At 43.4% G+C, this 16,801-nt stretch overlaps 1 protein-coding gene across 2 annotated transcripts in view; it reads left to right on the top strand.

Annotated features, from left to right (window-relative positions):
- Positions 1-16,801, top strand: part of dlgap1b (discs, large (Drosophila) homolog-associated protein 1b) — a 79,121-nt gene that overhangs the window by 36,064 nt on the left and 26,256 nt on the right. The window contains exons 3-6 of one of the 2 annotated variants that reach the window (XM_061666587.1): positions 93-1,051; positions 4,134-4,348; positions 8,422-8,599; positions 11,049-11,340. In XM_061666587.1, the coding sequence (XP_061522571.1) occupies positions 98-1,051; positions 4,134-4,348; positions 8,422-8,599; positions 11,049-11,340 (1,639 nt within the window). In that variant the 5' untranslated portion in view covers positions 93-97. Of the gene's footprint in view, positions 1-92; positions 1,148-4,133; positions 4,349-8,421; positions 8,600-11,048; positions 11,341-16,801 lie in introns of both variants that reach the window. The other variant, XM_061666586.1, reaches the window with a different exon arrangement.

Here is a 16,801-nt window from a genome sequence, read left to right as displayed (position 1 = left end):
ATTTCAATATTTCTCACTCTGCATTCCGTCTCTTCCCCGTTTCCTTGTGTCGTCTTCATGGCCGGGTGTTCGTGCTCCTGTCGCCGCCCCAGCCACCATGACGATGAAAGGCCTGTCCAGCAGCCACAGTCACCATCGCTCCGTCGCCTGTGACCCTTCCTACGACTCCATGACACTCGGTCATCCGGATCGTCAGCCCTGCTTCCTGAACTCGGGAGAGGCTCACCCCGCCGAGCGGCCGTGCTACACCCAGCGCAGCTCCTTCCAGTCGGAATGCAGTGCCTACCCGGCTCTGGCCAGCTGCACCTTCCCTCGCAGACATTACAGCTCCCATCATGAGCTGAAGGAGGAGTGCGGGGCTCTGGTGCCTTATACGGGGCCAGCAGGAATCGGTAAAGGAAGCAGTGGCAAAAACAACAACAACCGGGTCCCTTGTAACTTGCTGGAACAGTTGGATCACCAGGCTCCGGTGCGGCGAGAAGGCTACCATACGCTGCAGTACAAGCGCACGGCGGTGGAACACCAACGCAGTGACAGCCCAGGGCGAATCCGCCACCTTGTTCACTCCGTCCAGAAGCTTTTTACCAAGTCTCACTCCCTGGAGGGGCCCTCGGGATCCGGGACGACCGGGAGGATGAACGGCGGGAAATCCAGCCCCGATGACCCTCCGTCTTCATCGGGAACCCTGAAACACAACAAGCGCAGCAAGAACAAAGACCGATCCAAGTCAGAGCCCAAGATGCGGAGCGCCATCTCCGGATACTGGAGCTCAGATGACACCCTGGACCGGGAGATGTGCCTGTACCACCACCACGGCGGAGGCCAACCGTCGGGGGTCATGACCATGGGGCGGCACCCGGAGAAGTCGCAGTCGCAGTACTTCGTGGAGTCCTACAACACCATCAGCGCCCACTCCCTGAAGACATCTCGCAGCAACAACGACGTGAAGTGCTCCTCCTGTTCCGGGGGCAGCGGCGGGGCGCTCCCGCTGATGGGCACGCTGGACGGCCAGGTGCAGCTGAAGAAGAGCTCGTGGTCTTCGACTCTGACGGTGAGCCGAGCGAGGGAGGTTTACCAGAAGGCCTCTGTCAACCTAGATAAAGCGCTAGTGAAAGCCGAGCAGGGACGCACCTGCCACTTCCTGCAGGTAGGACAGTTCCGACAGCCCTGCCTCTCGCATGTCACGCCCTTTGCATCCTCCACGGCCATCTCCTTATATCCCGAGTCATTTGTATTTTGGTCTCATCTTCATCGTGACACTGAAGATTTGGTTTCTTCGTCGTGATATCCTCATCAAACATAATGCACACAGTGTTATCTACCCTTTTGTGGTTGTATCCCTTGCATGGAACTATTCATATGGAGGGGTCCTTGGTTTATGACAGTACAGTAAACCCGTTTATTGGCAACGGATAGGGAACCAGCCCTGCTGCAAATAGCAAAAAATGCGAGACATTCCCAAAACACTGCAGCAACATTGCAAACGCATCTTACAACATCACCTTTAAAAATAAATCGCCTGATATTTTTGAGTTGTTTTTTTTTAAATGCACCATTTAATACCCACTCAGCTGACCAAAAACATATACATGCAGTGTAAACCCTTTGTAATTTCTGCTAACAACCCAGGCTTAACTAAACTTCTCCCCGACATATCACTTCATCATATTTCCTTGACACCAATTTACAAAAGCATTATAGAAGGAGCACACAAATTATAAATGGGAGAGTTTTTCGTTTCACGGATAAAAAAACGCAAATAGCTGTATTTGTTAATAGCGAACGACAATCAAGCCAGAGTTCACTGTACCGACATACATCGCCCATGTTTTCTTAGCGACATTCACCTGCTGGTATGGAGTTTTAATGTCCTTTTATGCAGTCTCGGAACATACCCTGGAACCTCTTAAGTCTCACAAACCTCGAGTTGTTTTCCGCCTTCTAATGCACAGTACGTGATTGTTTGTTGAGACCTTATTCTTGGCTTGGTGGTGCATTCAGTGGAAAAACGTAGCCTTAGGCTGGATTTATACTGCAAGGTTGGGGGAAAAAAACTTGCTTCAGATCAGAATCGTGCCTCTTTCAAATGTGGCAAAAAAACTCGATATGTATTCGATACTGTATGTGCCGATGATTTTTTTTCCATGTTCCGCTTGTGTAAACACAGCCTTATCGCACATGTCCCTTGAAATGTGCATGAAATGTGCATGGAAATAAAGTGGGGAAAATATCAGCTGTATGCATTAAATCGAAATTGAGCACTTGGACCTGCTACGTAAATCAAGCCAAGATATTGAAAGAGTTTTCAGAGTTTACTCTTCAGCAAAGAAGTGATTTTTATCCTGTCAAAAAAGGTCACAACCTCAACTGACATTGCCGACGACATTTTCGTTTGTGTAACAAACCTTTACGGGTGTTTATCAAAGCCTGCACCCGCTCTCGGGTTTTACACAGATAAACACGCAAACATCCAATAAGATCAAGCTGCCTTATCTCAGATCTCTGCTGGTAAAGATGAAAGTCTTACCGGTGGCGTACATTTCCACATGTCGGAGTGAGCCGTACATGAAAGCCCCTGGTGAGACAAGCAGGCGGTGGAAAGGAAGGTGAGCCATCGAAGAAAGAGCAAATCGGGGCCACTGACGAGGATGTGAACGAAGGAAGTTGGAAAACAGAGAAAGGAAGCATAAAAGGTTGAGGGAAAGTTCTGTGTGGTGGTGCATTTTAAGAACGGGGGGGATAAAGGAGCGAGGAGTTCAGGGAACAGATGTCACTGTAGCAACCCGTTTCCCAAAGAAAAAACCGACAAGTCCTTTTTTTCCCTCAGTCTCAAGCCAAGATGTTCTCGGCTGCACTTGGATGATGGCCAAACCAAAGTCACAGGGTAACACTGCCGAGCTGATATAAGTACCAAGCATGACCTTATTTAGCTAATGTTGAAACAGACACAGTCTTTTCCCAATACGTTCGCTGATGTCACGGTCAGCCCGGTTGCCCAGCGAAGCCGCGGTCTATGAAGTGGCTCAGGACTAATGCATCTCATAGTCTTCAGAGCTGGTGTTTGAAGAGTCCCTTGCATTGCTAATGCCCTTTTTTCTTTCTTTGTTTTTTTTCCCTTACGAAACAAACCCATTCTTGGTGCTCCATGTCCCCGGCTCTCTGGCTCTCTCGCTTTCACACGAGGGCTTTAGATTTACCTTTGTTGGAGTGTGTGAAACGACAATCTAGCGGAAGGCAGCGGCCAAGGTAGTTCGGAACGATCAATAATGTTAGCGCATTCAGAGGACAGACAAAAAGAAGTCTACCACTATTGGAAAAATACTCATGTCACTCTTTTATTTTGAAAGTGTGACTGTTTGACGCATCGGTAAGAGTTAAGGAATTACGGATTACCATTAGGAGTTAGGGAAGTGGGTACTGAGTCAGAATTAGGGCAAAAGTTAAGTAGTTACAGTTAGCTTTAGATTTTAGAGTCTGGTTAGGGCTAGCGTAGTTAGGATAAGGGATTGGCAGTGAAGTAGTGAGTCATCATTAGAAGATGGTGTTAGTGTAGAGAGTTAGGGTACTGGGTGTGTGTAGGAGTTAGGTTGGGGTTGAATTAGTGTAGGGATTTAGTGTAGGGTCAGGGGATCAGAGGTTAGTGTAATTTAGAGCTAGGGGTGAGGGATCGTTAGGATTAGGGGTCGGACTCGAGGGTTAGGGCAGGAGGTAGGGTTAGGATATGGTGTTTGTATGGGGGTTAGGATCATGGATGGGGCATAGGATACGGGGGTAGGGTTTAGGGTAGTGAGTTAGAATCGGGATCAGTTCTTAGAGTTACAGGTTTTTACAGGTTCTGATCTTTGGGTTAGAGGTTAGAACTATGTTTAAGGGTTACGGTAGAGAGTTAGGATTCGGATTCTGTTTTAGAGTTGGGGTTATGGTAAGGGGTTAAGTTTCAGGATCAAGGTCCGCGTTTGGATTAGATAACCAAAAATGTTCAAAACACCTCTCGGCATTATTAAAATGTGTTTTATCGTCACAATCACTTGCACAAAATTGAACTTTGTTAACCTCATCATCTCAGCTGTGAATGCCTATGCAGGACAGTGTAATTAATTCAACCATCTGACAAGCATCTCTCTGCTGGGCAGGTGCCTCAGGATGACTGGGGCGCTTTCTCCCCGTTGGCGAAGGACGACGAGATCCCCTGCCGGAGGATGCGAAGCGGCAGCTACATCAAAGCCATGGCCGAGGACGACGGCGGCGACTCGGACTGCAGCCCCAAAGCCTCGCCCAAGGTTCAGGCACGGCGGGCCAGCTACCTGAAGGCCACGCAGCCGTCGCTCACAGAGATGACCACCCTCAAGTGAGTGCAAGTAGCCTCGACTCTCACAAAAAAGTTAGGGATGTTGGGCTTTCGGGGGAAATTTTAGGATGAACCTTAAATGCTCTGTAACCTTTACAGGTGAACTTAATTGGATCTCTCAACTTTTGAATGTTCAACTGTTCAATGGTTCAATACTTTCTGCACAACGTGCTGTTCTCCTAATGGCGAAATTCGCAGCAATTGTTTGATCAATGAATGGACCAATACATTGCCAAGGATGTCCACCTCAATGCCTTTCTCTCACTCCTGCAGTCTCTCTATCTCGCTAAACTCAGTGGTCACTTTCCTGAACATCCTGTTCGAAGCCCCGCAGTGGCGCGGTGCTGTTGATCAATTGTTCGGTGTCGTCCGAGTGACATGATGTCAAAATGTAAAGTTTTTGAAAGTTGATGCTGGGAAAAACAGTGGTGACACTTGTTTGGTTTCAGGAGAAAGAAAGGAAATCTCAAAGGGGAAGAAAAAAGCTACACTTATTTTGAATAATGTGAGGGGGCAGGGGGGGAAGCATTAGTAAGTAGCCGCTCTAATTTTCGCAGGTAGGGCATTCGGAAATACTGGAACCTGAATAGAGAATCCTCCCGAACCTGCTGAGTTCTTTTTAGTTCTCAAGTCCTCAAAGGACCAGCGTGTTGGAAGCGTGCGGCTCCAAAGGTGCTAAGCCATGTAATATTTTATGAGTAAGTAACAAAACTTAAATATCACATCTCAGGCGGACCTGGAGCCAGTGCAAGTAGGCCATAAAAGAGTAACATGATCAAAGTTGGCAGACAATGGGTGCCAAGTTTTGTGACAATGAGGTGGTTTTCAATAGTTTTTGGAACTGTTTGCTTGGATTTTGCAGGATTGTTACAAAAACCTCCTGAAATGGGGAGCAGGGTAGGGTCAAGAAGTAAGTGATGACATGAATCAGTTGACAAAAATGACCGGGTGGTGGGCTCACATCAATGCAGCTGTGTTGATTCCTGATTGGCTCGGGTTCGTTAATGTCACTTGTTCCACAACGCGGCTCCCCCCAGGAACGGCTCATCTCCCCCGTGAGGTGAAGGTGATTATTGAGTACCAGCGCCATGCAGGTCGCCACAATGGACATCATCGGTCCGGCCCATGCATAATCAGCCCCGCAGGGAAATCAGAACCACGTGTGGCTGGAGATAACAGCGCTAGTAGATTCTTCTTTGACCTGATTTTCCTCTCTGGCCATTCAGTCACACTGGGTGCCTGATGATTCGAAGCTTCATGCCTTATTATTGGTGTGGTGGTCTCAGTCATGCACCACCTCGTCGCTATCTTCAATCAAGTCAGAAGAGACCAGGCGAGAAAATGGGGAATTGTTGAGAGCAACATGGGAAATGTTGCATTGAGAACGACAGGAGATGGCCCACTTTGGAAGTACTCCTCGTAAAACCTGTTCGAAGGGTTACAGAAAGAATTTAACGTCAAGGATGATGACATTTTGTGCCATTCCGTTTTTTCCCCACCATTTTGGCTGTGTTGAATTGAATAGATACGAGTTAAATTCCTTCCGTGACCACGTTCGTAACTCAAAACACTCAAATCATCTTTTCCCATTGAAATGAATGGAAATGCCGTTAATACATTCTAGGATTCCTTCCAAAACAACAAAAACTGTTGTCATGTGTATTTTTTTTTTAAGAAAAAATAGCACTGCATAATATTGCAGTTCTTGAAAATATACAACAATGACATAAGAGAATTAAAACCAAAGCGTTTTTGTCACACTACATCAATTGAATGGTCATTGTGCTGCTCTTTCTGGTGGGCCCGCCTTGGTCCCCTGAGGGCAGTATAAGACAGACAGACGAATGTACTGTTCAACGAGACATCTTAACTCCTCACAGCTCATCAGTATGGCACTAATATTAGTACTTCTATGCGGAGGGTGAAGAAAATATGACTGTGAGTACTGTCTGTCTACATGTGTTGCTGTACCGTTTGAGTTCAATCCAGTGCTTAAAGGGTAATAGCACAGCAACCCGGTTATTTAGCATGAGCATTAGGCTAGCAAACTAAAAGGCTAAGAGTTGGCAAATGAATTGAATTGGCAGCATTAAATCGTGTCACCCTGTTTAATTACATTCTATTTAATTATGTTAATACTCTGTTTTTTAAAGCTCAATATTATGGAGTGGTTTTTTTTCCTTATTAAATAACAGACAAAAAAAGAGTTTTTTTGTGAGGGAGGCTGGAACAGATTGATGGCATTTCCATTGATTTCATTTGGGAAAGATGATTTGAGGTACAAGTAATTTGAGTTACAAGCATGCTCGCGGAACTGTGCGCTGTGCATAGCCGTGTAAAGACTGTGAGACGGTAACAACGAATGTACATAAGGAGCAAGTTTTATTTACCCTCAAATTAATTGTTTAACTTCAATCAAACTGATACCGAATGTTCTCTGTTTACACACACGCACGCGCGCGCACACACAGAAGGGAATCATGCTGAGCAGAGTGATTGGAGGCAGGTGTGGGTGTCTAATGAGACACCTTTTCCTCATCCTTGACAACAGAATTCGTGTCAGCCTACTGCGGCATTGTGCCTCGTTCTGGGTTTGTCTCAGACATCGGAGACGACGACGTTGTCCAAGAACAGTGGACCCCCGCATACTCGCAGTTCGGCACCTGAGGATTTCACCTATTTGCAGATTTTTCCCCCGGTTTTCCATCCATTTTCTTGACCGCTCCTCCTCACTAGGGGCGCGGGCTGCTGGAGCCTATCCCAGCTATCTTCGGGCGGGAGGCGGGGTACACCCTAAACCGGTCCCCGGCCAATCGCACAAACAATCAACCATTCGCACTCACATTCACACCTACGGGCAATTTAGAGTCTTCAATCAACCTACCACGCATGTTTTGGGGATGTGGGCGAAAACCGGAGTTCCCGGAGAAAACCCACCTGGGTACGGGGAGAACATGCAAACTCCACACAGGCGGAGCCAGGATTTGAACCCCGGTCCCCAGAACTGTGACGCAGATGTGCAAACCAGTCGGCCCCCCAGTTTTTATTTATTTTATTTTTTTTTAATTGTTTTTTGTTTATTGTACTTTTGGGGGGAACCAAAGCCTGTTTTTTCGTGGAAAATGCTTATTTGCGGTATAGCCCCGCTTATTCAAGAACTTTGGGGTAAATATATTTTCAATATGATTATAATGGGGGTCAATTGTTTGCGGATTTTCGCTCTTTGCGGTTGGGCTGAGTCCCTACTCTTGCGAATAGTGGGGGTCCACTGTATATTCTTTTTAATAAATTCATATTAAACTGGGTAACTTATGCTTATGAGGAGTGCACACATTTTTTTTTTTGTTAATCATTTTGAGCGTTTACCCTTCTTTTCGATCAAACCAAAGTACAGATTATCAGATGTCTCTGAATGATTATCCTGAGCGATTCCGCTGTGGTGTGTTTGCCTCCTCCGTGTGCTTGGAAAACGATTGTCAAAGTCGTCAATCGTAAATGTTAAACCTGTTCAACATTACAACATACGTGCTGATTTAATTTCTGCGTGGAGTCTTTTATATTTTAAAAATCGCTGTGTGCGTGTTCACCGCTGTACACTTGTAAATACTGTTCAAATATTACTTCAATCGTTACCCGTGCAGTTGGTAAATGTTTTATAAGGCCATATTTTGAAAGACCATAAAACAGCTAATTTCTCAATGAGAAATTTCACAGAACAGATTGTGCTGGAACTCGGAGGCCATGTGTCATGTGTGCATGCGTGTGAGTGCTCTCGCTGTTAAGTCTTTTAGAAAAAATGCTCCAAGGACGCTGCGTGTAAGCCATTGTGAGCGTTTCTCTCGGCGATTAAGATAAGCAGAAAGATGCTTCTCCCGAAGCTGTTGTGGATTGATGCGTAACGTTCTGCACAAACACCTTCCTCCCCGCTCCCTTTTTTTTTTTTTTTTTTTACTTCCCCCCCCCCCCCCCCCCCCCGCTTCTTACGGCTTCGTCTCACATAGTTTCTCACCTTATGCTTATCCTTTTACCGCCCGCCCTGCCCCTCTCCCCACCTTCCCGCTCTATTGCCACAGGATTTCCACGGAGCACTCGCCCAAGCTGCAGATCAGGAGTCACAGCTATCTGCGGGCGGTGAGCGAGGTTTCTATCAATAGGAGCCTGGACAGCTTGGACCCGGCGGGGCTGCTGGCCTCGCCTAAGTTCCGCTCCCGAAACGAGAGCTACATGAGGGCCATGAGCACCATCAGCCAGGTTTGTCACACACATACATGCTCTACCTCACACACGGCAAAAATAATTACCAATTGTCGTATCGTTTTAAAAGTGCATAGCTTCATATGCTGCCAAGAAAACAAACACAGTTACACCTCCCTACTTAAGCTTTTGGCCAACTAAAAGCTCTGACATGATTGTGACATATCACCAGATCACTTAAACATCCCTGTAAGAAAAAAGCTATTTTTCTATTTTTTCTTTATTATTATTATTCTTTTTAGCACAAAAGATGTATTGTTACAGGAATAAAGTCTCAATATTTTACTAGAACAAAGGCATATTTTTTTCCTGAAATATAGTTCTTTTTTTTTTTAAACAAAGACATTTTAAAGTAAAAGGGTAAAAGGCACAATATTATACAAGAGTTGTATTTTTGAAAGTCACTTGTGAAAATGTGATTTTCTACCCTTGTTAAATTTTGATGGTGGAAAATCACTACTTTTGTCGAAACCAAGCACCTAAACTCACTTCAACATAGTTTCTTGGGACCAAGAGGTCACAAGATGGTGGCAAAGCACTACTTTTGTCCAAACTTAGCAACTTAACTAACTTTAACATAGTTTCCTCGGTACCAAAATAGCACAACGTAGTGGAAAAGCGCTACTTTTGTCAAAATTAAGCTCCTCAACGAGCTTCAACATAGTTCCTCCATGCCACAAAAGGATGGCAAAGTCACTTTGATCAAAATGAAGCTCCTCAACTCACTTTACATAGTCTCCTAGCACCAACATATTACTAAGATGCCACAAATTAGCCTAAGCACATGAATCCCGACAAAATATGTCGTTGTTCTTGTCAACACTATGAAAAAAAATACAGGTTCTCTATTCGTCTGGCATTCAGGGGTACACATGGTAGTCATGTTTAAAAAGCATTAGGATTATGAGGGGGTCCTTGGAAAATGTCTCCCTGGACCCAAAAGGCTTGAGAACTCTTTTCTTCTGCTGAAGGCGGTGGCGTGGTGTTGTAGGAGGGTGGGAATCCTAGCCGCAAGATTTCATGAGAATGAATTCACAATCAGGTCATCCAAGAAAGTTTGAACAGGAACTAAGCCCCCCCCCCCCCCCCCCATCTCCCAATTACAGACTTTGTGCGTGTGTGCCGCTCTGCTGGAGCTCGGAATAGCTAATTAAACGACAAGATGCACAGAAGCCCCCTATTTTACCTCTACATCCTCCTTCTCTTTGGAATTCGGAATGGTCAACATACAGGGATGTAAAAAAAAAAAAAAAAAAAAAAGAATACATGCAGCCTTGTGGATGTTATGAATAATTCAGAATGGAATTGAATCCAAATTGTGATTAGCATAGGCCTTGATTACACGCAAAGAGAAAGCGACAGAAGGCTTAATTACAGTATTAGAAAGTATACACAAGTTTTTCTTTTATAATGAAGAGTTTTTCCGAGTTATGAGCTGTTGCTTGGTAGATTTTTTTTTTTTTTTTTTTTTTAGATTTTAAATGAATTAATTCATGACTGAGCTTCGGGTACGACACCGCTCATATGAAGTGCAAAGGAGAAAAAAAAATAAAATTAATAAAAAAAAGAGCCACAGTCGGCCTTTATTGACAAAGAGTCAAACACGCAAATACAAAATGAAAACACTCGCAAGGAGCATGGAGTCAGAGCTCCATGTCACTCTCTAAGCCACGCCTCTTGAAGGCAAACGTCAATACACAAACACTACAGTGTGTGTTGCGAAGCGTAATGTTCAGAAGTGTCAGTTTGTTTGATTTTTTTTGTTTGTTTTGTTTGTTTTGTTTTGTTTTTTTGCCGGCCACATTGTAGTTACGGTTTCCCTCAGAGGAATTTATGACTGTGAAACCATAATAATGTTTCATCAGCTCATGATATTATGAGATATACAAAACAAATTGATGGATAACTTGTTTTGAAATAAGAGGTCAACGATAATAGTTTGTTCAACTATTTATATGCGTGAGGGTCAATTGCCTGATGTGCGGCTCTTTTTTTCGCATCCAGTACAGTCGCTTTCGGTCGGTGCCTATTATGCCATTTGGCTAACCATAATTACACTTCTCATAATTAAACTAAAACAAAAAACCCCTCTGGCAATTATAAGAAAAAAAACAAAAGCATGCAGCTGTACAATCTCCTTGTTTGGATCCTGCAGTAAGAATCAGTGTACAATATTACATTTCGCGTAGTGGTCTCATCGATTGGCCGCTTAGATTTTCAAGGTGCAGTGAATGTGGTCAATATAACCTTTTATTAACTAGGTCACAACTTCCACGGCAATATCCACTTTATTATTGTTTGTGCATGCGGATGATTTAATAAAGTCTTGTGTGTGGCACGAACATGAAAAGTTCTCGTCTCCATTGAACGATCCTGCGGCACGTCATTATTATTATTTTGTTTTCGCCGTGTATATTATATCTTTTTTTTTTTCTTCCCTTGACAGGTGAGCGAGGTGGAGGTGAACGGGCAAATCGAGGCGGTGTGCGAGTCGGTGTTCAGCGAGATGGAGTCGCAGGCGGTGGATGCCCTGGATCTGCCCGTGCCCGGCTGCTTCCGCGTGCGCAGCCACAGCTACGTGCGAGCCATCGAGAAGGGCTGCTCGCAGGACGAAGAAGAGGAAGCGGCGGGCCGAGGAGGAGGAGGAGGAGCCGGCGGCGACGGGGGGGCCGGCAACCGGAAGGCGGGATCGCCCCCGCGCACCACCACCACTGTCAGAACCATCCAGAGCAGCACAGGTTGGACTTCAATTCACTTGAGTGAGCATGTATAATCCATGACGCGTTATGAATTCATGCATGTGCATAGAAATTACATCTACATTGTCAGTATAATCTTAACACCAATAGAACATATACGTATCGTTAAATGAATTGTAAGGTTGGCTATTTTCAAGAACAATACGTGTAACGTTACAATGACAATTTCATATTTGAAAAAAGATGAACTGCAGAGGATAGATGCCCCCACCGTAAAAAAAAAAAAAAATCAGCGAATAGGTAACACTGTATAATTGAAGAAAATATTTTCTGTTTTAAGAGAAACAGGGCTATATTCCAGTAAAATCCATTAGCCAGCACTCAACCGCATAAGACACTCAAAGTGCACGCGGTGCGACAATAAAGAAACAAGACTGTGAGTCCACGCCAAACAGCTGTCTGTTTATGTCACGGTGTTGCACGACATCTCGCCATTCTTCCGCTATCTTGTCGTCGCCTCCAGCCGTGTGAGAAGGCGCGATGGCAGCGCGCGTCACAAAAAAGCCGGAAGAAGCCGCACAGAGCGAGTCAAGTGGACAGTACCGTAACAGAATAGTGGCGAGCAGTCATCCGGTTGGCATTGAGTCATATGCGGGGCTGCCGCAGTCTTGTTTCTTTATTCTTGCACCTTGTAAATACAAAAGTTTTTGCCCAATCCTGGTCAAGTACTGACCCTTGTGGAACTGAATGATTCATTTTGCGTTTCATGGCAAGGCATCAAACCCACATCCAATGACAAAGAGTCACAGTGATTAGTGCATCGGTGCCAAGGAGTTACAAATCTTGAATGAGAAACTAGCTTTAGCATGTTAGCGAAGGAGCTCATTTGAACAGAAAATGTACATTTACTTACAGCCGTGCGGCAACTAGAAAGTGTTTACCCAATTTTCCTCAGCTAAAAAACAACAGAGGTAATTCCAAACATTTTACATAAAAAAAGACAACATTTTCAGTGGTTAGCTGACTGGTAAGAGGTCTCACCCTCCGAGTGATCCCAATTTTCCTGAAGGAAACAATGTGACAAGTGCAAGTGCCCCCCTCACCACATACGAGCTTATTCAAGACCAGAAGCGGGAGTGGGCTTATTTTAGCCCTCTTGCGTCTCCGCCGGTCTGCAGTGCTGCATGCATGCAGTATTGATGCTGAGTGAGGCCAGCGTCCCGCTCGCTGTTGGATGAGTCACGCGGGCATTTGCTTTTTTCTTGTTGTCCTTTTTAGCCTTGCGCAACTTTGCCGATTTCAAGGGAGTTTTCCCCTAACTCCAGTTGATATGTTAAAGGGTTAAGAGCGGTTCAATCAAATGAACAGAGCTGGCAATTAAGGCTGAACTGTAAATGGCATTTATTAAACGTACAGCATAATCTTAATGTCCTTATGAAACATTTGCTGATGTTTAGCTAGATCATATAAATCTACGGTGATGCGTTCCTCTTAAATCTTTAGCGTTTACGGACGGTCGCTGCTGGTTTCAGCCAGACTGACTGAAGGAAATGTCGTTGTTTTTCCGGGCATTGTTTCTTGAGACTTTTTTGTGAGTCTACTCGTGATAAACATAACAAATTTCATGTTGCTAAGGAAAACTTGCTTCAGGGGCTACTGTACGTTTACTTTGAAGCATCTCTGGAAATGTCCAAAATGGCAGACTTCCTCTGCTCACACACAATTACGAAAACCTCAAGAAAGATTCTCAGTTTTGTGTCCCCTGTCTGTCTAGTATACGTGCTTCCAATTTGGTAGCAATCGAGCAAAACCTCAAGGAGTAACTAAAGGAGGAGGTGCAAATACGTGTAGTCCAAAAAGACCAATAGAACTTCAGACTTTGGAAAACCTAAAACGGTCCCTGATGACTGGGGTGAGGGAGCGACCCGCTAAGTCTATGGTAACGAGTCAATTACACAAACGCAGCGATGCGTTCGCTTGATTGCTGGCGCTCGATCTCGGAGACGGCGTCCCCTGAGGAAGGACGCAGCTAATGAAGACCATCTATCAGCTCTAAGCGTTTGAACTCTCCGCTCTGTTTTTTTTTTTTTTGGCACTCGAACGCCTCACGCTGGTTTCCCTCTTCTGACCCGCCTGTGACTTTCTCAGCTAAAAACTCCTGAAGGACTCAACTTGACATTGACTTGAACTCCATGACTTGACAAGTCTTGCATGTTTACATTGGAACATTTTGGAAATTTGTTTTGGTTTGGAACGGTGATGTCACCACAAAGTAGTGACTTTGGAGATGTGAGGATTCTGCCCGACACTGACCACATGCGACTTACTCCACAACCTCTACTAATATCCAGCTGTCCCAATACTTTAGTCCACATGACGTGTGTTCGTCTGCCACTGCCGCTTGACGTTCAAAGAGCAGCAATCAAAGCCCGTTTCTTCTGAACCGTGGCCAATGAAAAGGTCATCAATATTAATATAATATTATTGTTAATATTATTATCATGTAGCTGGCTGCTACATGAAGAATATACTATAAGTGGAGGGTGTGGTGTGTGTGTCCCTCCCAGAAAGCCTGAATTTTCTATTCAGGAACATTATGCAATATATATTTATGGGAAATGTATTCATGAGCACGCACGCATGTGTGAGAGTGTCAGCGTACTGTGTGTGCTTTTATTCCTTGCATTGTGCCATGACTGAAATGTCAAAAGAAGAAACCCAAAAAATATAGATCTTGGATGGGGTTAGCCACAAAAAAAAAAATCAACAGTAACAATGAAAAATTGCTCAAATAAAAAAAAATGCGGAATAGATAAAACAATATGCAGCATATAAATACATATTACATAATATACACATTCCAAAAATGAAAATAAATAAACATTCAGCTGCATTTTCAGACATGTTCAATTTTGCTTTAGAAATATAAATCATGGCCGAAAATACATAATAATAGTCAAAGGTAATGGAGCGATGGACCAATTCGCCACCAGGAACAATTGCTGAAATGTACAAAATAGGATAATAACTAAAATGTGTACAAAATATATTTGATACATAAATATTAAAATATATTTTGTTAAGCATGTCCCAAAATATATCATAATACACGATATGGGCCAAAGTAATCAGACAATTGGCCATTTCAACTCCATCTACAAAAATATGGAAAATTAAATAAATATATATAAATATGTAAAAAATGGAATTCATATTTTAAGATGCATTTAAAATGTTATTTTTGTTAACTACATGACATCACTAAATACATCGTGATACATGATATGTGAATAATAGAGATTTGAACATAAAATGTGGTAAATGATTAAAGTAAAATACATTTTAAGCTGTATTTTCATCTTTTAATAGATGTTTACAAAACATAGCATATATCGGGAAACCAGGAACAATTACTACTGAACAAACAAAACAATTAAGATGAAAATGTTCAATTAACATTCCATTGCAAAAATGCATTAAACATTAGGCACAGTTATTTCAAGTTATTTCAGATTTCATAAATATTTTTTTTACATTTATACCCCCCAGAAATATGTCATAAAACTGGCTGAGTTTGTTCCATGAGGGCTTTACGTGGAAGTGTGACCATAAAATGAAAAACGTGCCCGATGCAACTTTTTGTTTCTTTTATGAAATTCACCATCGTTTGGCTTGTCTCGCTTGTGCTGCTTCCAACATAAGTGGCAAGACAGCGCCCCTCACAGGGCTGCAGTGTAACAGCACAAAGTTCTATTTGTCTGTTTGCACTCCACATGTTTTCACGTCACATGGGGGTTCTCAAACTTTGTGGGTCAAGGGATTTTTTTTTCCAACGACCCCCTCACAATCCTAACACCAATTAAACCTACTTGAATGACAAGGAATTAAAAAAAATCCCTTTGTCCCTCGCGTTTGTGCACCCCTGGCCAATCTCTGGCTCTGCACATGCAAAGATTAAATGCAAACACTTCGTACCACACTATGAGAAACGTGTCTTTTTTTAAGAGAATAAGGGCATCTTTTCCAGAATAAAAGCGTTAGTTTGGGAATAGTTTTTGGGTTTTTTTCTTGTGAAAATAGGACTTTTTTTCCTTGGGGAAACTTTTACTTGAATGGTCAAATTTATTATGACTTCATCTTGGGGGGGGGGGGGGGGGGGGGGGGGGGCTATTAGAGTGGGTGCGTCCCGACACATGAGCCCACAATCCCGTCACACTCCCAAGACGCGTTGACCGCTGCTGACAGTAGTAACCGCGTAGCCGCCATGGCGTTATTCCACTGTTTCTACGGCATGTGTGACGACTGGGTTCGCTATTGTAAGTAAAACAAAACAAAAGCAAACAAAAAGGGAAACCGAGCGAATCGCTGTGTTTTTTGGGGGTTTTTTTGGGGCTTGTTTGGCTTGTCGGCTCTTAGGCAGACCGAAGCAGGAAACCGGGTGACGTGGCCTTCACAGTAAAAGACTAACATGTGGAAGTGAACGCTAGTGACTCTGTTTACGGGATTTAATTAAGCTTGTGTGCGCTAACCCAAGTAGTGAAAGCGGTGCGGATGACTGGATGTGATGTGTAAGAGAATGCTGACTTAGTAGCTAAATGTATGGTGTTTTTATTTTGAAACGAAAGTACGGAAGTGCTATTGTTATACATGTACCTTCATGGGTGTGTAAACGCCTTAGCCTATCCCTGTTTTTTTTTTTGTGTGTGCTTATTCATCCTCAAACTGGACGTGTAGCTTATTGAACTGTTTAAAATGTAAAAAAAAAAACGATCACAAATGAAATTCATAGTTGCAAGTTAAATACCAAATATTCACATTAATATAGCTCCTCAATTGAATCTTCAATCCATTGACTAACTAGAAGACCAAAAGCAAAGACACTAAATCACTTGCAGTTTACCACAATTATCTATTAATAGGTGATTTCATCGCCCAAAATTCAGAATTTAACCGACTTGTGCTTGCTGCGTGATCGTCGGGAATTGTTGAGCCTCCTCCAGCCGCCTGCTATTTTGGTGTGGGTGTGTGTGTGAGACAAGTGTCAGGAAGTGTGTGTGTTTGTCTGCGTCACACACTTCCTTATCACAACACGCCAATGATCTGAGTGGGGGGGTTCTTCTCACATTTTCGACTTCATATGAAATCTTTTTTACTTGGGAGAAAATATGACTTGATTCCTGGAATATGGAACCCCCCCCCCCCTCCCCTCATAATATTATATTGTATTCCCTTTATAATACTCTTTCACCATGAAAAAAAACCCCACTTTCATTTTTATCAATTATTGGGACGTTTTCACGAAGTATTGCAACTTTCTTCTCCTATTTTTTTTCCTGAAATCTATTTTCAAATTATGACTTTTTTCCCTGTAATATCACAACTTTAATGAATAATCTTGTCCCCCTGTATAATTGTCAGTTTAAAATTCTGACTTAATTCTCACATTTTTGTTCTACATAGAAAAGGAATTCTCAAATGAGATTTTTTTTTCTTGTAATAC

This window comes from Phycodurus eques, chromosome 21 (genome assembly GCF_024500275.1).
Source record: "Phycodurus eques isolate BA_2022a chromosome 21, UOR_Pequ_1.1, whole genome shotgun sequence".
NCBI lineage: Eukaryota > Metazoa > Chordata > Actinopteri > Syngnathiformes > Syngnathidae > Phycodurus > Phycodurus eques.
This window is presented reverse-complemented; position numbering and strand designations above follow the sequence as displayed.